The 23,073-nt window shown below is 38.5% G+C and overlaps 1 protein-coding gene across 5 annotated transcripts in view; it reads right to left on the reverse strand.

The window, feature by feature from the left end:
• The window catches only part of CMSS1 (cms1 ribosomal small subunit homolog), a 415,355-nt gene that overhangs the window by 21,884 nt on the left and 370,398 nt on the right, over positions 1 to 23,073 (reverse strand). For all 5 annotated transcript variants that reach the window (XM_080654114.1, XM_080654115.1, XM_080654118.1 and 2 more), the window contains 2 exons: positions 16,962 to 17,050; positions 1,320 to 1,391 (listed from right to left, as the gene is read on the reverse strand). In XM_080654114.1, the coding sequence (XP_080510240.1) occupies positions 1,320 to 1,391; positions 16,962 to 17,050 (161 nt within the window). The remainder of the gene's footprint in view (positions 1 to 1,319; positions 1,392 to 16,961; positions 17,051 to 23,073) is intronic.

Here is a 23,073-nt window from a genome sequence, read left to right on the forward strand (position 1 = left end):
CAATTCTCAAGTCTTGAAGTGGTCCTATGGGAAGCAGAACAGGGAACACTGTACATCTATTTTGGTTTGGACCTATTTGTGTAGCATTTACCAAATGCCTGCAATGTACTAGGAACACACAATCGTTCCTTTAATTTTCATCATAAACTTCCCTTCTCATTTCCTTCTAATGTTTCACCAAAGATCTAGAAAGAGCTGTTCCTCACCAACCTCCCAGTCCCCAAGTTTTTTCCCTCCTTCCACAATGTCCTCATTTCTATACCACTGCCGAAAATGGTCAAAGTTCTGTCAAGTGAATTAACTTTAAAAAATATGTCATCGGTGGGCACATTTTAGCATGACCTCAGCCAAGGCTAAACTATCTAGCCAGAGTTCTGACCTTGAGCCACCAAGAACTTAACACTCCTGAAGGCCATTAGTGCACAAACTATCAAAGAGAAGTTAACGTTACTTCTTTAAGGACTTGCCAAACCTCAGCCAATTTGGCATCTCCTATCTTCCTATTTGGCCATTTGCAAGCAAAGAAAACATATGCACACACACACACACACACACACACACACACACACACACACACACACACTACAGGTTTCTAAAAGCTTGCTGTTAAGTAATTGGTTTGAGTCCATCTTCTCTCCTCTAATCCCAATCATATTTCCTCTGCTGACTTCAGCAAGACCTTTCTTGGCAGCGAGAGAATTATACTCCTGTTTTCACAACTGTGGTGGAAGGTCAGAGCTAACCACACTTTCTCCAAGTCTGAGCCATAAGAAAGTTTGTATAGGAGCAAGAGTCTTCCATATGCTCACAGGCAAGTATTAAAATACAAGGGGTGCCTTTTGCTTTAAATTATGGTTCCAAATAAGAGGCTGAAATGCCTTATACTACCTTCATTTGGCTTATTTTCTTTTTGTTAATATTCTAAGATAAAAGGTTTTAAAAATTGAAATGGGTAAGAAAAGAAGGTTGGTAAACTTCTTTCATCGGACAGAGCCAGAGGGGCCATAGGGCAGGAGAGCTCTGGGCCCCTTCTAGAATTAGAAACCCATGTCTGACTTCTAACCACAGTGAAAACACAGGGTGGGTAAGAAAGATGTTTAGTGTTTCACAAAACTGAAATAGGAATCAGAAGGATTTATTTTAGCTACAACAGAAACACTTATTACAAGTGACCTTAGGAAAGTCACCAAACCCCACTGAATCTTCCAATTTCTGCATCTCTAAAGTCACGATGATAATAATTGCCTCATCAAAGCACACTATACAAAAAGGTGATGTTTCCCATGTAGGGCCACACCATTGTTAGGAATTAATATTACCTTTCTCCTCTTCCTGGTCTTGGTGGCATCTTCTTTTGTTTCCTTTGGTTGTACCAAGAAACATTCCGTAGGCTACAAAAAATACAAATGAGAAAACTTTCCTCTTAGCATGATGAAGTATCAACTAATGGTACCAATCCCAAAGTCCTACCGCTATAAATATATTCTTCAGAGCATCTTGGTAATATTCTACAGATAGACAGATGCAAGAAGACCCACTGTGGGCTATTAGGCAGACCGGAAAAATCTTTGAACAAAGGTCAGAATATGTGAGTGCACGTGTGTTTGGGGAGGTGGTGCAGGATCTTAAAGCTTAAAGACAGTAGCCAGGTTTGTAAAATACAGGCAGAAACAGATGTGATGAAAATGAAGATGTAATGAGAATGTCTGACTGGTTAGACTTACGTTTTCCATGAACTAGCAATGTGTGAACCTGTGTTTCCAAGTCACTAGTTTATTACTTTATTATTTTGTTACTCTTTCCTTTTCTCAATAAGCATAGAAAATCTGAAATAGGATATATTTACTTTTATTTTTATAATACCTGGAACAAACATCTTACCTATCTATAGTGACTACAAAATGAATGTTTCTATTGATGGTCTGAGAAGTCTTGGCACCAGGCATCTTGAGTAACTGATTTTGCCTGTTGCCTTGACCCCTGAATACCCTATACTGTTTAGTGCTATTTTTACCCTAACTTTTTTTTTTTAATGTAGAAAAACAGGAAATTTGGACTATGTCCTTGATTTATAAAATAGAATGCCTCAGATTCCATATTTATTAATCATAAGCAGGAATATAAAATGTTTCCTGTGCTGGGTCTTTTATGCAACATTTTCAAAAAAGTTACCAAGTAAGATATAAAATGTAAGTGAAAACTTATTCCGAGTTTTTCCTTGATTAAGTTTCCATTCCAACTAGAGCGTACTCAATTTAAACTGGTAAGCTACTAACTAAAGCAATCTTGTCTCCACTGTCTCTGTTTAAAATGATTACAGATGAAGCTTTCTATTACAGTTTACAGACAGTCTGCAGATTAAGAATGTGTATGGCCTGAAGCCAGAGAGAGAGAAAGATATAATGCTACATAAGTTCTTCAAGACACGGAGCCAGGACCAGCAGTCTCTGTTTCAGTTAGTAGAGAAGTAGATGAAAAGGGCTCAAGATTAAAGTAACATGGAATCTTGAAATTTTAGCTTCTTCTCAGTTAAAACAAAAAACCTACAAAGAGCAATTGCATCATAGCTAAAGAATAAAAAATGTATTATGACCTCTCTTATTTAGAAAGTTAAGCTGTCTTGTGGATGCAGATACATGCCAATTAGAAACTGGGCCAAGGCCACTAATGTGTCACAGAAGCTGCCAGATGGTCATAAGAGTCCAATTACAGACCAGGCCAAGATTCAGCTCATGCTCCTAAGGCAAAGGCCCAGATATGATTAGCAGATCCCTTAAGGCATTCTGCAGTATCTTGTCACCAGTATCAAGGTTTTTGGGAAGCAGATGTTGAAACCTGTTCCATTTTCTTATTTAGCAAATGAGGGTGCTCTTTAAGAGTATATTCAATGTTCTAGGTTGTATTTATGCTAGGTTTATAAAACCAATCAACTCAACATGACACAAATCTGGAAATGAGCTCAGTTATAAGAGTATAGACTCTGGAAAAAAAATAAAAATGTAAGTCTGAATCATGCATTGGAAAAAAGAAACATGTTTTATGAATTGCTTTAGTCAAGATACAGAATCAGTTTTATATGTTAGGTTCAAATTCTTAGGTCATCCTAAAGAAGATGCAGTATATTTGTTTTCTGGGAGCAGTCACCTTAGCTGGTTGAGGTAGGGTACAAACACAGAAGCCAAGTTTATTGGGTCAATTTCCAGAGTGGTGAGATGGCTTTATGAGGAAATACAAATCTATAGTATTGAAGATTTCTAAACTTAGCTGTCTTATGAATGCTGATGCTTACCCTCAGAGACTAGGTAAGAAGATGTGGAAGACTTAGGCCAGGCTAAACTAACCATTTCTGGAAACAAATTCGAACAGTATATATGTCTTTGATAATTTGTAAGTAATGCCATTATATGACTTTATAAGAAATATAATGATTTTAAATATGTAGCAAGAGATGTAGTTTAAATATGTATTTAGAAGAATCACACTTCCCAAAAATATATGAAAGAGTTAAAGCTTTTAAGTGAAGTAATTAGGGCATATAATCAATTCTTTAAAGTGCAAAAATTATATTCTTTAATAATAATTATTCTGGTTAAACATAGCAAAACAATGGCAAAATGCCAATATACTGGAAATAAAGAAAAGTGAAAAGATACAAACCTATAAGAACCAAGAAACAGAGAGGTTAACAGTAGTGGAAAGATTTCAACAACTTTTTTGAAAATAGAAAGTGAATAAAACTGCATGGAAGTGATTTAGCAGAGAGAGAAAGCTAGCACCTGGGTTTCTGGAGAGGTGGAAGCTAATAATAAGTGAGTCTGTTGGACCTGTTGGCCTCCAAAAAGGTTTAGTAGGTGGAGGTAGAAGGTACTATAAAGAATGAACAGTTTAAAAGAAAGAGATTGTTTGAAAGTTTATGTTTAGAAAGATTAGCCTCCCTCACACCTTCCATTGAGCTGTATCTCCTGTCCAGACAGGCAAGGAACCCTCTTATTACTGCTTCCTCTCATCTGCTTTTTCTGGCAACAGACTGGAAGTTTATTCTCTGGAGAGGACCAGAGGACCAAGATGTCTGACACAGGGGAGACAGGACAGAGGTGGAGGCTCAATTCCTTTTCCTGTCCCTCTTTCAGGATGTTTCAAGCCAGGCTTATATATTACCAGCAGGAAACTACTAAATTATTCTTTGGAAAAATGAAATGGCTTAAGAGGAATGCCACAAAAAGTGACATTTGGGGGTACCATATTAAAAATCTACCTTGTCATCCTACCCCTACAATGAAATCTACTAATCAACAAGCCTTACTTTGTACAAAAATTTTCTAGCAACTGTTTAATGTATCTCTCTTTACTATGAATAGACAGCTAAAGTTCATCAGACAAATAAGTACAGTCTCCAATGTAAGAGCAAATAACAACAAAAAAAGAATCCTGAGGAAAGAGGTATATTTCTTGAAAATAATATTCTCAGATATATAAGGGAAGAATTTGCATCCATGAAAAACAGATGCCATAAAAAGATATGATCAGAAAACATTTGAACATTAAAACAAATTAAAAAGTTGAAATAAAAATGTAGGAGGAAGGCTTAAAGATAAAGTAGAGACAATCTCCCAGAAAAAATTTAAAAGTGGCAAGAAAATTAGAGAATCAGTTCAAGAGATTCAACATTCCAGTAAAAGGAATTGCAGAAAAAGGGGTCATATAAAATATGAAAATGGAGTGATGAGAAACTACCCAGAACTGAAGGAAACTTTCTAGGACGTGAAACTCAAAATTGAAATCCCATTAGGTATAGAGTACAACAAATAAGGAAAATACTCACCCCAAAGAGCATCACTGTGAAATTGGAGAACATTATGGACAACCAAAAGATTCTAAAAAATTTCAAAGTGAAAAACAATAACATTCAAAATAAAGGGCCAGAAAAAAAGATTGGTTTCAGATCTTGAATAGCATTACTGGATGCTAGAACTCATTGGAGCAGGGCCTTCAAAATTATAAGGAAAACGTATTTAAAAACTAGATTTTTATACCCATCCAAACTATCAATAAAGAGTAAATTAAGGTCTTAATAATTTTGCTTTCTACCCACAGATACTGAAGGTGTACCCCAGCAAAATAAAGGTTTAATAAACCAAGACCAAGGAAGATATGGAATTCAGCAAACAGGGAGACTAATCTAGAAAAGTGTTGAAGGGGCAGTAAAGAAAAGTCTCAATTGTTCCATAGGCCTAGAGAATAGCCAATTCAGAGTGGAATAGGAGCATGGAGGTCTGCAGAAAATAACAATAACTGATCTCTTTGAGCATATGAAAAATATTATTCATGAGCATGTGGAAGAGATGTTGGAACATATGGAAATAATTAAAAGTAGTAACACAGCAAGCTAGACAAAGGGAGAAGTGCAGTAATTTTATTGATGGCATGAAAATAAAGACTTGTATAAGGAAGGAGGAATGATTACAGCTTCTCTTTTTCTCAGGATTGAACAGTATTTCTATGGTCATAATAATAAAAGAATGACACCCATTTTACCCAAAATATGATATTGTGTTGGCAGGGGGTGTGGCAATTGGAGATGGATTAGAGGGGAAAAGGGCAAGTTATGTTTTCATATGCTACCTTGAGAAGTTAACATATCATGTCAGAAATGGATAAATCAAGAAACAGCAGTAAAAACTGTAAGGTAGCAAATAAGAAAAACAACTAAAAGTTGAGGATGACTGCCTCTGAGGAAAAAGTTAGGGTAACAGTAGGAAAAGGGATTGCTGTTTTTTCATTAAAAATTTTAATAGCATTTGAATATTCCTTTGCTAAAAAATTTTAATTGCCATTTTATAACAAAAATGAGAATGTTCATTTAAAAAAGAAAAACAATTTAGAAGTGGCTTTTAGTTTCTTTTGGGTTTAGTCAAAAGTTATTCAATACACACCACTAAAATATTTAAAATTAAAAGATTAATAAACCCAAATGCTGATATAAAGCAACTAAAAGTCTCATATACTGATGGTGGGAATGCAAAAATGTTACAATCATTTTGGGGAAAAGTCTAGTTTTTATAAACCTAAACATGACTCAGCAATTCCATTCCTGGTATTTACTCAAGAGAAATAAAAATACATGTTCACAAAAAGACTTATATATGAATGTTCATGACACATTTATTCATAATAGCCCCAAAGAGGAAATAGCCCCAGGTATCCATCAGAGAGGAATGGATAAACAAACTGTGGTATCCTATATAATAAAAGGCTAATATGCAAATTGTCCCTACAGGTGGGAGGTAGACGTTCACTGACCACCAGGGGGTGGCGGAACATGGTGGGCGTCAGTGACATGGCACTGGCAGGGGTGGCAGTGGAGGTGCTGATGGCCCCAATGGGCCCCAACGAGAGCGGGACCACGGCGGGATGGTGGAGCAGGTGAGCAGGTGGCGCCAGGCCAAGGCAGGTGTGAAGGAAGGCCCTGGCCAGCAGTCGGGAGAAGGAAGGCACTGGCTGGCAGCCAGCAGCAGCTAGGAACCCTACCCGTGCAAGAATTTTATGCACTGGGCCTCTAATGTTCATATAATTGAATATTAGTCAGAAAATTTGTGAGGCAGACTGAATTGTGCCCCACGCCCAATTCATGTTAAAGTCCTAACACCCCTATATGACTATATTTGTAGATAGCCTTTAAAGAGGTAATTAAATGAGGTCATAAGCATGAGGTCCTAATCCAATAAATTTGTATATTTATATGAGGAGGAAGAGAAACCAGGGATGTGCTCACAGAGGAAAGACTATGTGAGAACACAGCAAGAAGCAAGACCATGTAAGGATACAACAAGGCAAGGAGAAACCAAACCTGCCAACACCTTGATCTTGGACTTCTAGCCTCCAGAACTATGAGAAATAAAATCTCTGTTGTTTAAGCCACCCAGTCTGACTTATCCAAAGAGGACATACAAATGGCCAATAGACATATGAAAAGATGCTCAACATCGCTAATCATCAGAGAAATGCAAATTAAAACCACAATGATGAATCACCTCTCACCTTCAGAATGGCTATCATCAATAAATCAACAAACAACAAGTGCTGGCAAGGATGTGGAGGAAAGGGAACCCCTGTGCCCTGTTGGGGGGAATGCAGACTGGTGCAGCCATTGTGGAAAACACTATGGAGTTTACTCAAAAATTAAAAATGGAACTGCATTATGATATAGCGATTCCACTTCTGGGAATGTATCAGAAGAAACCCAAAACACCAATTTGAAAGAATATATACACCCCACTATGTTCATTGCAGTGTTGTTTACAATAGCCAAGATTTGGAAACAGCCCAAGTGCCCATTAGATGAGTGGATAAAACAGCTATCGTACATTTACACAATGGAATACTATTCAGTAGTAAAAAGGAAGAAAATTTTACCTTTTGCGACATCATGGATGGACCTGGAGAATATAGTGCTAAGTGAAATAAGCCAGTGGGAGAAAGACAAATACCATAAGATTTTACTTATATGTGGAGTCTAATGAACAAAATAAACTAACCATCAAAATAGAAACAGTGTCATAGATACAGAGAACAGACTGACAGCTGTCATGGGGAGAAGGGTCGAGGGACTGGGTGAAAAGGTAAGGGGATTAAGCAGCAACAACAAAAACTACCTCATAGAAATAGACAATAGTATGGTGGTAGCCAGAGGGAAAGTGGAGTGAGGGTGAGGTAGAGAGGAAAAGGGAGGATAAATGGTGATGGAAGGAGACTTGATGTGGAGTCGTGAACAAAGTACAATATACAGATGATGTATTATAGAACTGTATTACCTGAACCTATATAATTTTATTTTTTGGGGGGTTAACTTTTATTTATTTATTTTTGTTTTCCTTTTAAAAAAATTATTCTTTATTGTTAAAAAGTATTACATATGTCTCCTTTCCCCCCCCAATTGACTCCTTCCAGCCCGCCCCTGTCCTCCAACCCCTTCAGCACCCTATTGTCTGTGTCCATGTGTTATGAATATATGGATACAAGGTCTTTGGTTGATTACCTCCCACCCTCCCCTGCCTTCCCTCTGAGATTCCACACTCTGTTCCATGCTTTGAGTCTCTGGATCCACTCTGTTCATTAGTTTATTTTGTTATTTAGATTCCATATATGAGTGCAATCATGTGATACTTGTCTTTCTCTGATTGACTTATTTCATTTAGCATGATATTCTTTAGGTCCCTCCACGCTGTCTCAAAGGGTAAGAGAGTCTTCTTTTTAACTGCTGCATAGTAATCCATGGTATAAATGTACCACAGCTTTTTTATCTACTCATCTACAGATGGGCACTTGGGCTGTTTCCAGATCTTAGCTATTGTAAATTGTGCTGCTATGAACATAGGGGTGCATACATTCTTTCTGATTGGTACTTCGGGTTTCTTAGGATATATTCCTAGAAGTGGGATCACTGAGTCAAATGGCAGATCCATATTTAATTTTTTGAGGAAAATCCATACTGTTTTCCATAATTCTGAACCTATATAATTTTATTAATCAATGTCACCCAATAAGTTCAATTAAAAAGAAGCCACCCAGATTGGTTTTTTGTTATGGCGGCCCTGGCAAAATAATACACTCAGCAATACAAAAGAAGAGAGCCACTATACATCAACATGATGAATCTAAATAACACTGTGCTGAATAAAAGAGGCCTTGAACAAAGAACATATACTGTCTGTTCATGTTCGGAAAATTCTCTAATAGGCAAAACTAATTGAGGGGGAGAACGTCAGAACAGCCTCTGGGTCACAGAGTGTGGAACAGTGACCAACTGGGAGGTGGCATGAAAGGGAATGAAGTGATGGTAACCTTCTTTATCCTGTAGGGGTCTGTATAAAGGAATTACATGGATTTGACAATTTTACCATTTATTGAATGGTAAATTTGACATTTGTGCATTTTATTGTATGCTAACTTTATCTCGAAAAGACAAAAAGAATCTTTAAATATTGGACTTTCGTTAATGATATGCATGATGAAGTGTCTGGGGGAGTGTACTGATTTTTCAAATTACTTTGAAATGTGCCAAAAATAAGATGATTGATGGACAGATAGTGTCTCAACACACTATTCATAAAGTTTTGAATTTTGAGGACACTGAGGGTGAGGATTTGTAGAAAGTGAGGAAAGTCTTACTGAAAATGGAAGGAGAATCTTTGTTATGTAGTGATAGAAAGTTTAGCAATACTGTTATCTGCAGTTGCATGAAAAGTAGAACATGTATCAAATGGCATGGGTTAAATAGTAAAGAAGATCCATATATTGTTGAAGGTGTCACCTGATTTCTTATGACTTAGAATAAAATGAAAAGGAGGGAGTGTGGTGGAAAGAGGGACTATGAAAGAAGTCCAGGGAATGGCTGCAAATCCATCTGTTAAGACCTTAGACCCCAGAGTACCATTTAGTCACATAAGAGCTCTATAAAGAATTTAAAGGTTTGCCTCACAGATTTTCTCAAACCTGTCTCTAGGAAGCTTAAGGGGTATTGCTCCTCAATTGCCTTGGCAGGGCGCCAAGGCAGGAAAGAGTTTATCTGGAAATGATCTGTGGTTGTGCCAATGACAATGTTGTGAGGCAACCCAGTGGGAGGCTCACATGGTGAGGGATTGAGGCCTGCCAACAAGGGGGTTAAGCCCCCAAACCCTTGCCCACAACTTGACTGGCATTTGATATGTGTAGAGCCAGAGGGAAAGAACTAAGTCATGCCTGTGAGAGAATAGCAACTATGAGGTAAAGAATTTTTATGGATCCAGAGACAGAGAAGCATCAATCAGACCATCAAACCTCAGAGGGAGAGCTGAAGAGGGTGGGGGGAAGGGGGAGAGATCAACCAAAGGACTTGTATGCATGCAAGTAAGCATAACCAGTGGACACAGACACTAGGGGGGTGAGGGCACGGGCGGGGGTGTGGGAGGGGTAATGGGGGGATAAGGACACATATGTAATACCTTAATCAATAAAGAAAAAAAAAGAATGTTTATGTTTTAAGCTACTAACTTTTGGGTCAATTTGTTATACCACACTAAATGAATATAAAGAGAATTGAGACACTACCATGGCAAGGTAGAAGGTAAATAGGAGAGTGGAGAGGACATAGTCTTTTCACTTAAAATCATCAAGAGAAATCTTAAAGACAAAGAGTGCGAGAGATATGAAATGATCAATGCTGAAATAATGAAACAGTAAGGAAATACAACAGTAGAGAAAGGTGAGTAAGGCAGGAAAGGGATAAGTACTCTTGCTGAAGATTCCTTTATGAACCAAGGAGATAAACAAAAGGCTGGCTTAAGAAAAAGAACTCCGGTGTGGCCTCTGATGGGGAGAGGATGGATCATGGAACCACTGAAAGGCTACTGACATCATGGAGGCATCAATGAAAAGTCACGAAATCCCTCCGAAGAGATTATATTCCTTAAGGGAACCATAATTACAAAGTCACCAGGGCTGGCTCTGAAATCACTGAGGTTGAGGAGGGAAGAGGGTGATGCAATCTCTAGGAGTAGTGGAATTCATCATTTATTTTGGAAGCAATATCTGGAAAAAAAGAGAACTGTTGGCAAATCTTTATACTTACTTTATTAAGGAGGCCAAGGATGATTAGATGTGAAATGGTTTCTAGAGATGATGTAGTTGCATGGGTAAAAAAGTTCTACAAAATTATAAATCTGGGGCTCGAAATACTGGACAGATGAGAGGCTTGGACTCAGTAATAGAAGTGAGGCTAGCTGTGGTGCAGGGGGAAACACTACCTAACTTGACAGACACTCTCACCTGGTGAAACTAAAGCCTAAGTATATATTATAGCTAACAGCATAATGCCAAGCAGTTCCTTATGCAAGCACAAAAAATCCTAAAAACATAAAGAACAGCCTGGCCAGGTGTGGCTCAGTGGTTGAGCTGTTGACCTATGAACCAGGAGTGGTTGAGCTCTTGACCTTTGATTCCTGGTCAGGGCACATGACTGGGTTGCAGGCTCAATTGCCAGTAGGGGGAGTGCAGGAGGCAGCTGATCAATGATTCTCTCTCATCATTAATGTTTCTATGTCTCTCTTCCTCTCCCTTCCTCTCTGAAATAAATAAAAAATATATTTAAAAACAAAACAAAACAAAACCCATAAAGAACAGTGAAGTGACTAAGCTAATTTTAAAAATTAAAAATTTATATAAAGCATAAAAATAATTTCTTTTTTTTTTCAGGAAAAAATGTAATTAGTATTAGAGAATAAATATCCAGTCATATCTACCAAATGAGTCAATTGCCTAGCACTGTGTTAGGTACTGTAGTGAACACAAAAGAACCCTGGCCCCCAAGGAGCTTATTAACTAGTTGGAGACTCAAGATCTTTGTGCATAAACAACCAGAGGAAGATTTAAGAAAGGACAGTCTGCCTGACAAGAAGGTCATCCTTGGTGTGATGATGGGTCCAGAGGGAGAAGAGCAGCTAGAGAGAGGATAGGGAGCCCACAGAGGATCCAGAGGGCAGTCAGGTGGGGTGGAGGAAGAGAGTCCAGCTCTGATTATTCAGATGGGGAAACCTTTCAAAGAGGGGGCAAGAGGAGGGACACTGGATATCCAGGGTCCAAAAGATCTCAGCAGGCAGCAGGGTCAGGGAGCTGATGACTCACACGCTGGGACCCAAAGGGTTGAGATGGAAAGAGTGGTAAGAAAAACTGGAATACTGCTATAGTCACCCAATCCTTCATTTCACAAGTAATGAGTGCCAATTAGGGGCACGGTTCTATACCAGGTGTGTGGAGATAAACTCTGTCCTCCAGGTGTGCAGCCTGGTCGGGGAGACCAGGGAGCTAGACGGATAACACTTAAGAGGCAGAGGGACCCAGGAGAATCCCGTGTAAATTTTCTGGACAGGGAAATGAGAGGCTTGGAGGAAGGGCTTAGGGCATTTGTCTACCTAGAACTTGAATTCTGTAAAGAAATTTGATAGTAAAAGAAATTAAAGCAGGAGGGAGATGGATAAAATGGGCCATAAAATCATAATTTTTTTTTCTTAGCAAAAAACAGCAATGGCATGTGATCAACAAAGCACATGAAGACATGGTGAATCCATTGTTTCCAAGTTGAAAGAGGAAACACAGGTGAAAAGAGAAGTGGAAATAGATCTTCAGCACTTGTTCACACCCCACCCAAGTGACCATGACCCCCAGAACCCATCACTCTGAGCCTCAGGTAATTTGTCAAATTGGATACCCTGTACTTCAAAGGGCAGCTGTGAGGATTGCGTGAGTCACAGTGCCTTGCACACTGCCTGTGTTACGTGCTCAATAAAAGGCCTTTGTTGTTGAAACCTGGGTTGTGGAAAGCGGTGAATGCTCACAGAAATGAAGAATGTATTTAACTTTCTCCTCTCCCTTTCCCCCTCTTCTTGCTATGGTTCTCTGTCCTTTCTCTAACATGATGGTTGTGGGAAAAGAAGAGCCCAGGCACTAAAAACAGGAAATTTAGCAATGCAGATGGCCCCACCAAGGAAAAGACAGGAAAAATCCAGGCTTGGGCAAGTTTATTAATGCAAATTTCTTTCAGTGATGAGAAAATGTGAGCAGCAAGCAAGAAAAATATCAAGGCAGAAAGTAAGGGAAAAGGAAGGCAATCGGGTATGAAGAAGTTATTAAGAACCGAGTTCTGCAGATAGGTCAAAGTAGGCATGACTATGGTGTAGTCAATGGAATAAGTTAAGGTAAAATCAAACCATACCTTGGTGAAATAAATTGAAAGCTAAGGCTGTTAACTATAGGCCTTTGAAAGGATGGTTGAAACTAGAACCGATATAGGGCCTTTGAGCAAAATATTTAATGGCTGAGGAGAAAACTAGTAAAAAATATCTTTCTGCCTTCCTCTTTCCGCAGATTAAAAATAATGAACAAAATAAGAGATTTGAAGTACGTATTTCACTATAATTATTAACACTACAGTGTTTAATTTTTTTGTCAACCATTATTGAAAGTGCTTTACAAGTATTAGTCATTTAGTACCCATTGCAACTTTGTGAGGAAAACACAATTACTATCATCATTTTTCCAATAAGGAGACTGATGCCCAGAGAGTTTAACTTGTTTAAGGTGTCACAGCTTATAGGTAGTCACTATGCCAATCTGCTCCACAAACTGGTCACAAAATTTGGGTAGAGTCACCCTCCATTGGAAAGAGTTTAGGGCCACTTACAATAAGACTACAAACCATTATTACAAAGGTGATAAATTAGTACTGACACTAGGTAGTCCTTTAAAAATCAGACACAGGGAGTTTCCAGTCAAGATGGAGGCATAGGTAAATGTGATACTAAAATCCTCCCATAACCACATCAAAATTACAACCAAACTACAGAACAACCATAATTCAGAACCCTTGAAATCTAACTGAACGGAAGTCCTATAGGACTAAGGATATAAAGAAGAAGCCACTGAGACTGGTAGGAGAGGTGGAGATGCCACAGGCTGGTCCCACACCTATGTGAGGCAGTTAAAAATATCTCGGCTGCAGAGGTCCCCCAGAGAGCCAGGGGTACCAGCCTCACACCAGAAACCCTGGCCCAGGAAAAAGATATTTCATGAAAATGGAAACAAACAAAGCTAAGGTAGCAATACTTATACCAGACAAAATAGACTTTAAAACAAAGGCTACAACAAGAGACAAAGAAGGACCTAGCAACTCTACTTCCAGGTATTTATCCAAAGAAACCCAAAATACTAAATTGAAAAGACATATACATCCATATATTTATTGCAGCATTACTTACAATAGCCAGGATATAGAAGCAATCTAACTGTCCATCAATAGATGACTGGATAAAAAAGAAGTGGTGCATAAATACAATGGCCTGGGGCGGGGAGGTGGGGTGGGCTAGAAGGGGCCAATGCGGGGGTGGGGGAACGGAACATATGTAATACTTTCACAATAAAGATTAAACACACACACACACACTGAGATATCACCTTATGCCTGTCAAAGTGGCTATCATCAATAAATCAACCAACAAATGCTGGCAATGAAGTGGAGAAAAGGGAACCCTCATGCACTGTTGTTGGGCATGCAGACTGGTGCAGCCATTCTGGAAAACAGTATGGAGTTTCCTCAAAAAATTAAAAATGAATCTGCCTTTTGACCCAGTGATTCACTTCCAGAAATAATTAGAGGCCCAGTGCATGAAAATTCATGCACTGGATAGGGGGGACCCTCAGCCCTGCCTGCCCCCTCTCACAGTCCCGGAGCCCTCAGGGGCAGGAGGCGACCCGGCAATCAGGGGAAGGCGACGCCCCCATCACACCTCTGCTGCTGCCACTGCTGGCAGCACAAGCCTTGGCCAGACCTGGTTACCTGAGCCTCGGGCGGCCCAGGGCGGCTGGGCAGCCACCATCCGAGGCTTGCCTGCACCTTGGGCTAGCCCTAGGCGGCTGGGCAGCCAACATCCGAGGCTTGCCTGCGCCTTAGGCATCTACTGGGAAGCTGACATCCGAGGCTTGCCTGTGCCTCGGGGTGGCCCTGGGCGGCTGGGTGGCTGAGGGCTGGTCCGGCTGCACTGTGCGCCTGCTGCCCCCCCAGCGGGGCTGAAAGAACTGTGGGACTCCGGCGGGGCTGAGAGGCTGGGCGCCGTCATCTTTGTGACTGTGTGGTGGTCAATTTGCATATTCCCTCTTTATTAGATAAGATAATTCCAAAATACCAATCAGAAATAATATATGCACCCCTACGTTTGCAGCAGCATTGTTTACAATAGCCAAGATCTGGAAAGAGCTCAAGTGCCCATCAGAAGATGAGTGGATAAAAAAGCTGTGGTGCATTTGTACAATGGAAATCTACTTGGCTGTTAAAAAAAAAAAAAAAGGAAATGTTACCTTTGTGACAGTTTGGATGGACCTGGAGATTATAATGCTAAGTGAAATAAGCCAGTCAGAGAAAGACAAATAACATATAAAACTTTCACTCACTTATAAGTGAAATCTAAGGAAAAATAATTAAACTGACAAACAAAATAAATACATGGAACAGACTGACAGCTGTCAGAGGGGAGGAATGTTAGGGTATTGGATGAAAGAAGGTGAAGGGATTAAGCCCCAAATGTATATATAACACAAAAATAGTGATAACCAGAGGGAAAGGGAGTATGGGTAGGAAGACGTGGGCAAAGCGGAAAAGAATAGGGATGGAAAGGGACTTTCTGTGGGGCAATGGGGGCATGATGCAGTGTGCATATGATGTTTTATTGAGTTGTATCCTTGAAACCCGTATGGCTTTGTGACGCAATGTCACCCCAATAAATTCAATTAAAAAAAAAAAAAAAGGAGTGGTACATACATACAATGGAATATGATTCAGCCATAAAAAAGACCGAAAAAAAAAAAAAGAATGGAATGAAATCTTGCCATCTGCAACAACATGGATGGGTCTAGAACAGGGGTGGGCAAACTTTTTGACTCGAGGGCCACAATGGGTTCTTAAACTGGACCGGAGGGCCGGAACAAAAGCATGGATGGAGTGTTTGTGTGAACTAATATAAATTCAAAGTAAAGGAGCGGAGGGGAGAGCAAGAGAACCCTCCGCTCTTTCGGCTCCGCGGGCCGGATAGAACAGCCAAACAGGCCGGATCCGGCCCGCGGGCTGTAGTTTGCCCACGGCTGGTCTAGAGCGTATTTTCCTGAGTGAAATTAAGTCAGACAGAGAAACACAAATGCCATATGACCTTCCCTTACATGTAGAATCTGAAAAACAAAATAAATGAACAAGCAGAACAGAAACAGACTTATAGATACAGAAAATATTTTGATGGTTGCCAGATGAGAAGGATGTTGTGGGGCTGGGTGGAAAAGGCAAAGGGATTAAGAAGTATAGCCCTGACCTGCGTGGCTCAGTGGTTAGAGTGCTGGACTTCTCATGGAAGGTCTTGGGCTTGATTCCCGGTCACGGGCACTGCCATACCTGAGTTGCAGGTTTCAAACCCTACCCCTGGTTGGGGCGTGTATGGGAAGCAACCAATCCATGTGTCTCTGTCACATCAATGTTTCTCTCTCCTCTCTCTTCCCTTCCACTCTAAAAAAATCAGTTGAAAAATATCCTCACTCCTTGGATGAGGATTAAAAAAAAAAGGTATAGAACAAATTGGTAGTTACAGAATAGTCATGGGGATGTAAAGTACAGCATAGGAAATATTAATATTGTAATAACTATATATGCTACAGATGGGTAATAGATTTATTGGGGTGATCACTTTATAAGCTATATAAATGTTAAAAATGGGGCTGTACACCTCAAACTAATATATTATATGTCAACTGTAATTTAAAAAAATTAAAAACAAAATAAAATTTTCAAAAACAATACACACATATGGTAATCAATCAGGTTTGAGGGACACATAATGTGAAAAAGCTGCAAATGGATATGAGTTGGCAGTGTGAAAATTAAAAAGAAACAAAAGGTCATAGGCCCAGGAAACAGAGTTTATCAAATGTCCACTGAGTTTATCAAATGTCTACTCTGAAGGCAGCAAACACTGTGATAAGAATTCATACAACGGACCATAATGCTGGGTAACATGTGGCTCTGGAGCCTGCTGGCAGCATAACATGGTGCTGCAATCACGTGTTGGTGGGGGGTAAGCTGGGATATCTTAATGAAATCTGTCTCTTTTTAGGAACTGTACCTAAAACAATAAGACTGGATATTTGGTGAAAATGTAATACAGAAATCTAAGATACCATTATTGTAAAATACATTTATATATCAAAAATATTAGGGGGAAAATAGGCTTTGCTTGTTGATAATTAATGCAGCACGGCTTTTTCAAAGCAGAGAAAGTAAAAGCTCCCCTGAAATCCGGCCAACAGCTGCTCTTAGAGCACAGGGAACACTGTGCAGAGTAGAAGAGGATGACTGCAGAATCCAACAGCTGTGACTTTCCCATCGTGACTGTCACCTGTTTGGTTTTCTTCGGCAGGACAGGAACTGGAGCTGTCTCCTGCTGCATCGTTTCTGCGTCTCCCCCTCCTTCACCATCTGATGCTTCTAGAAAATATAAAGTTTAAAAATCAGAAAAGCCTCTCACCCTCCCCCCAATTGCTATGACTGCTACAATCTCGGTATGTGACTTTTCTAGAAGGATCTATCCCTTGACTTAGCAATTCCACCTCTAGGAAGATGCAGTTAAGGAAATGACCCAAAATGAAACTGGAGATTTCAGCACCAAGATGGCAGTCTTATTTATAAAGCTGCAACACTGAAGATTATTCAGATGTCTAACATTAGAGGATGTGTAATTATGGAACATACACTCACACTGATTTTACAGATATTACACTCCTTATGTTTAGATTAAAATAAGCTACTGCTACTTAGAGGGGATTATAGGTTATGGGAAATTCTTATTTTGAATTTTTAAAATATTTCAATAATGGAAAAGATAAAGTCTTACTCTAAGAATCAGGAAAAATAAAAGTTTTAATGTTTTCCCTGTTTATAAAGTTCTCTTGAAGAAGCATAGCAACCCTAAGTTTCCTACCTTCCTTAATGCCATACAGCCTTCCAGATTATAGCAGTTGCTTTATAGAGACATTTGGAAACTTTGAAAGGTTTTACTCATTCCCTTTGAGTTTCTCTATATATGTCAGTCAGCTTAAAATATGAATTTGTGAGCAAACCTTGGTCAGAATTCAGTCTTAGGTCCAAATTAACCCATCTGGTAGTCTCAAGCATTTAAAGTTTGCATGACATAATGATTAATTTTGTGTCAACTTGATTGAGCCACAAGGTGCCTACATATTTGGTCAAACACTATTCTGGGTATTTCTGTGAGGGTGTTTCTCAATGAAATAACATTTGAATGGGTATACTGAATAAAACAGATTGCCCTCCCTAATGTGGTTGGTCTCAGATATCCAACCAGATGAAAGGACTGAACAGACTAGGCCTCCTCTGAGTATGAGAATATTTACTGCCTTTGGACTTGAACTGAACATGGGCTCTTTCTGGATCTGGAGCATGTCAGACCCCAGACTGGAACTAAACCATAGGCTCTCTAGGTCTCCAGCTTGCCAGTTCATTTTGCAGCCTCCATAATTGCATGAGCCAAAAACCTTATTTTATATCTATATCTAGCTATATACATGTATAGATAGATATATACATATATATCCCCTATTGGTTCTGTTTTTCTGGAGAACCCTGATTTATACACATACTTTCAACTGTATAGCATGAAAAAGAATTCTACCCAAAAAATTAAAAACAAAATAAAATTTTCAAAAAAAAAATTCACACATGGTAATCTATCAAGTTTGAGGGACACACAATGTGAAAAAGCTGCAAATGGATGTGAGTGAGCAGTGGGCAGGTAGAGAATTAACAGGGAATTTTCAATGAGTGATTAAATTGGTATTAAAAGTATTTATAGAATTTTTCCCTTTGGGGAGAAAGCATTAGTAATCATATTTTTCCTTATTCCTCCTGCTAAGTACAGCTTAAAATCCTGAGCCTTGTATATAAAACAAACATAAGAAGTCTCTGAAAGGTAGAGGGAAGAAGGCAGACTGGCGAGGGATTCTGGGGCCCAATGAATAACATAAAGGTGAGCTCCTTGGGTTTTCTTTTTGCCTCATTATCTCAGACTTGGATCTTAAGAAGCATCAACTTGAAAATGCCAATTTTGGACCAGACAAAAAAGGCCCCAATAAATATCTTCTCTATTCAACAAAATAACCAGGAAAGGGGCAGCCTAGTAAGACTGAAAACTTTTAGACAGTAATCACTTGACTCCAGCCAACACCACACAAAACTGTGGCCTAGTCCCCACCAGCAAAGGCTGAGTGGGGAGCCTAGATTTTCACCCTTGCAAAGCTGTAATGAGACTCCCTAACTCCTCCTCCATTGCCTATCAAGTGGGAATGGACCCCTGAAGGGATTTGCATCCCTGAAGAGTGGTAACAAACCCGTGTTCCCTCCTCTCATCACCACCACCACTGCTGTAGTATTAATGGAGACCACATGGTGAGCCTGGACTTCCTCCTCCTCCTGGCAGTAATGAAATGCATCTCTCACTCCCCACTAGGATAATATCAGAGTCCTAGTAAAGTCAGAACTTCTCATGCTGCCCAATGGTAACAAGATCACATCCACACTAATAGTTTTAGCAACCACTAAAAAAGCTTTAGAAAGATACACTCAAAAACAGAAAGATAAAATAAAATAGAATTGTAAATATGTTCAAGTAACCCACTGGAAATTAGGAAAGAGAAAATAGAGAAACAAAATACAGCAAACAAACAGAAAAAACCCCCAAACAAAATAATATGGTAGATTTAAACCCCAACATATCTATAATTATAATAATGTAAATGGTCTAACCACACCAATTTAAAGGCAGAGATTGACAGAGTGGATTAAAAGAGATGAACTAACTATATACTGGTTACAAGAAACTTATCTCAAATATAACAATATAGGCAAGTTGAAAGCAAAATGAAGGAAAAAAAATATAACATACAAACATTGATCAAAAGAAAGCAGGAGTGGATATATTAATATCTGGTAAAGTAGACTTAAAAAAAGTAGACTTCAAAGTAAATAAAATGACCAGAAAAAGAGGACATTATATAATGACAAAGGGTGAATTTTCCAAGATGACACAGCAATCTTAAATGCGTATGCATCAAACAACAGAGTTATAAAATATGAGAAGCAAAAAAACAACAAGAAACAAACCTGATAGAAATGAAAGAAGAAATAAACAAACTTATGATTAAGTCACAAACTTCAACAGTCCTCTCAGAAATTGAGAGAATCACTAGACAGAAAATCAGCAAGGATATATAGAAAAACTGAGTGACAACAGTAACCAACAGGATCTGATCAACATTTTGTAGAACACTCCACTCAAGAGTGGAATACATATTCTTTTCAAGTGTTATGGAACATATATCAGTAGAGATCATATTGTAGGAAGTAAAACAACAAATTTAAGAAAATTGATAAATAGCATGTAAAAAAACCCTACAACAAACATACTTTATAATGCAAGACCGAATGCTTTTCCCTGTGTGAGAACAAGATAGCTACTCTGACCAATATTATTCCACATAGTGCAGGAACTTTTAACCAGTGCAATAAGAAAAGAAAGTGAAATAAAAAGCATATAATCAGAAAGGAAGAAATCAAGATATTCCTATTTGCAGATGACATACTGTTTTCATAGAAAATCTCAAGGAATCTTTAAAAACAACAGCAACAAAAAATCCTCTGCTAGAACTAATAAGAGAGTTAGCAAAGTTGTAGAATAAAAGATAAACATGCAAAAATCAATTTTATTTCTATATATTAGAAATGAGCACGTGAACAAAAAAAATAAAAAATAAAAAAAAATATAGTGCCACCTGGCCGAGGTGGCTCAGTAGTAGAATGTTGACCTATGAACCAGGAGGTCACAGTTCGATTCCCAGTCAGGGCATATCATATGCCCAGGTTGCAGGCTCAATCCCCAATGGTGCAGAAGGCAGCCGATCAATGATTCTCTCTCATCATTGATGTCCATATCTCTCTCTCCCTCTCCCTCCCTGAAATCAATAAAGATTTATCTTTTAAAAATACAGTGCCATTTACAATTGCTGAAAAACTCCCAAAATACTTAGGTGTAAATTTAACAAAACATGTTACTATTTTTGATTGCATGCTGAAGACCACAAAAAACAGATGAAATAAACCAAAGAAGACCTAAATAAATGGAGAGATATACCATGTTCATAAATTGGACAATGAATCATAGTAAAGATACAAGTTCTCCTTAAAATGATATACAGGTTTAACACAATTTCTAACAAAATCCCAGCAAGATTTTCTCTAGATATATACAATTATTATAAAACTAGAGGCCTGATGCATAAAATTTGTGCAAGGGGCTCAGCCCTTGCAGCCACAGTGGTTTGCCTTGGTCCTCACAACCCTGGTTTTGTCTGGAAGGTCATCTAGAAGGACGTCCGGAAGGTCGTTTGGCTGTCCAGTCTAATTAGCATATTATGCTTTTATTATTATAGATTTATGCAGAATGGCAAAGGAACTAGAATAGTAAAACTAATTTTGAAAAAGAATAATCAAGTGAGAGAAATTATTTTACGCAATTTCAAGACTTACATAGCTATAGAAATAGAATATAGACCCAGAAAGAGACCCATACAAATATGCCCTACTGATTTTTGACAAATGTATAAAAGCAATTTAATGAAGGAAAGGCCCTTTCAACAAATGGGGGAAAATGTATAAAATCTTTATAGTTTAGAAAAAAAATCTTTAGAGTTTAGAGTTAGGCAGAGTCTTTAATTTTGACACCAAGAGTACAATCAATAAAATAAATAATTAATATTAGACTTTATCCAAATTGAAAACTTTTGCTTTGCAAGGACCCTTGAAATAACAAGATTCAGAGTGAGAAAAATAGTTACAAACCACATATCTAACAAAGGACAGACTAGAATCTAGACAGCATTAAAAAATTTTCAAAATCCAACACTAAAAACCCAGACAATTAAATTAGGAAATATCAAAAGACATGAACAGATATTTCACTGAAGTGGATACAATATGGCAAATAAGTATATTAAAATATGTTTTACATCATTCAACACTAGGGAAATGCAAATTAAAACTATGAGACTTATACAATAAACCTATAACAGCTAACATTTAAAAAATAGCACCAATACGAAATGGTGGTGAGTGCGGAGAGACTGATAACTCATATATTGCACTGGGAATGTAAAATGGTACAGACACTTCCATTCCACAAATGGAAAATAGTTTAGCAGTTCCTTATAAAAACTAAACCTGTAACTATTAGATAATACAGCAATTGTACTCCTGGACATTTATCCCAGAGAAATAAAAACATGTTTATACAACAAACTGTATATAAATGTTTACAGCAGCTTTATTTATTATTTAAAATAGCCCACAAATTGGAAATAACCAAGATGACCTTCAGTGGGTGAATGGTTAAGCAAACTGTGGTATATCCATACCATGGAATACTAATCAGCAATAAAATGAAATGAACTATTTATAGGTGCAGAAATTAATCTTCAGAGAATTATGCTGAGTGAAAAAAGCCCATCCCAAAAGGTTACATATTGTAAGGTTTCATTTATATAACACTAGTAGCCCTGCGCACGAATCCATGCACCAGTAGCTCTCTACGGGGCCCGGCCGCTCTGCGTCTGCTGCCCAGAGGCTCTCTGTGGCCCAGAGGCTCATCCGCGGCCAGGCACGGAATGCTTGCCTTGTTGCCGCAGTGACGAAGCAAGCATTCCGCCAGGCCACTCATGCTGCCCGCTCTCAGCGGCCGCCCCACCCCAGGACTGGGGGACTCTGGTGGGGCTGAGAGGACTGGGTGCCACCATCTTTTGGCTATAGGCGCCACCATCTTTGTGATGGAGTGATGGTTAATTTGCATATTACCCTTTTACTAGATAGGATTACTGAAATGACAAAATTATAGAAATGGAGAACAGAATAGAGTTTATAAGGAGTTGACAGGATGGGGTTGGGAGGGAAGTGGGTGAGGCTACAAGAGAGCAACAAGGATTCTTGTTGGGATGGAAATGTTCTGTATCCTGACTGTGTCATGTCAATATCCTTGTTTTGATTTTGATCTATAGTTTTGCGAGTTGCTATCACTGAGGGAATCTAGGAAAGGGGACATGTGATTTCTTTGTTTTTTTTTTTTTGTTTTTTTTTTTGAGTTGTAAGGAAAAACCACATTTCACTTTATTAGGTTATAGCAAAATGTATACAAAAAATCACAACTTCTATCATAAGTTATACTTATACTATTTAAGTATATTTCCACAGATCTGAAAAATGCTCTGTTATTAAATAATTGAATACTGTTTCCTTTCTTTCTATTGTTTCTCTCTGGAACTCTGATAATCTATTAGACCTTCCCATATACCTTCTATGTATTTTAATCTCTTTTTCATATTTTCTTCTTCTTATTTTGTCTCACTGGGTCACATTTTGGGTAATGTTCTTAGTTTTATCATCTCATC

Source organism: Plecotus auritus (genome assembly GCF_963455305.1).
Source record: "Plecotus auritus genome assembly, chromosome: 2".
NCBI lineage: Eukaryota > Metazoa > Chordata > Mammalia > Chiroptera > Vespertilionidae > Plecotus > Plecotus auritus.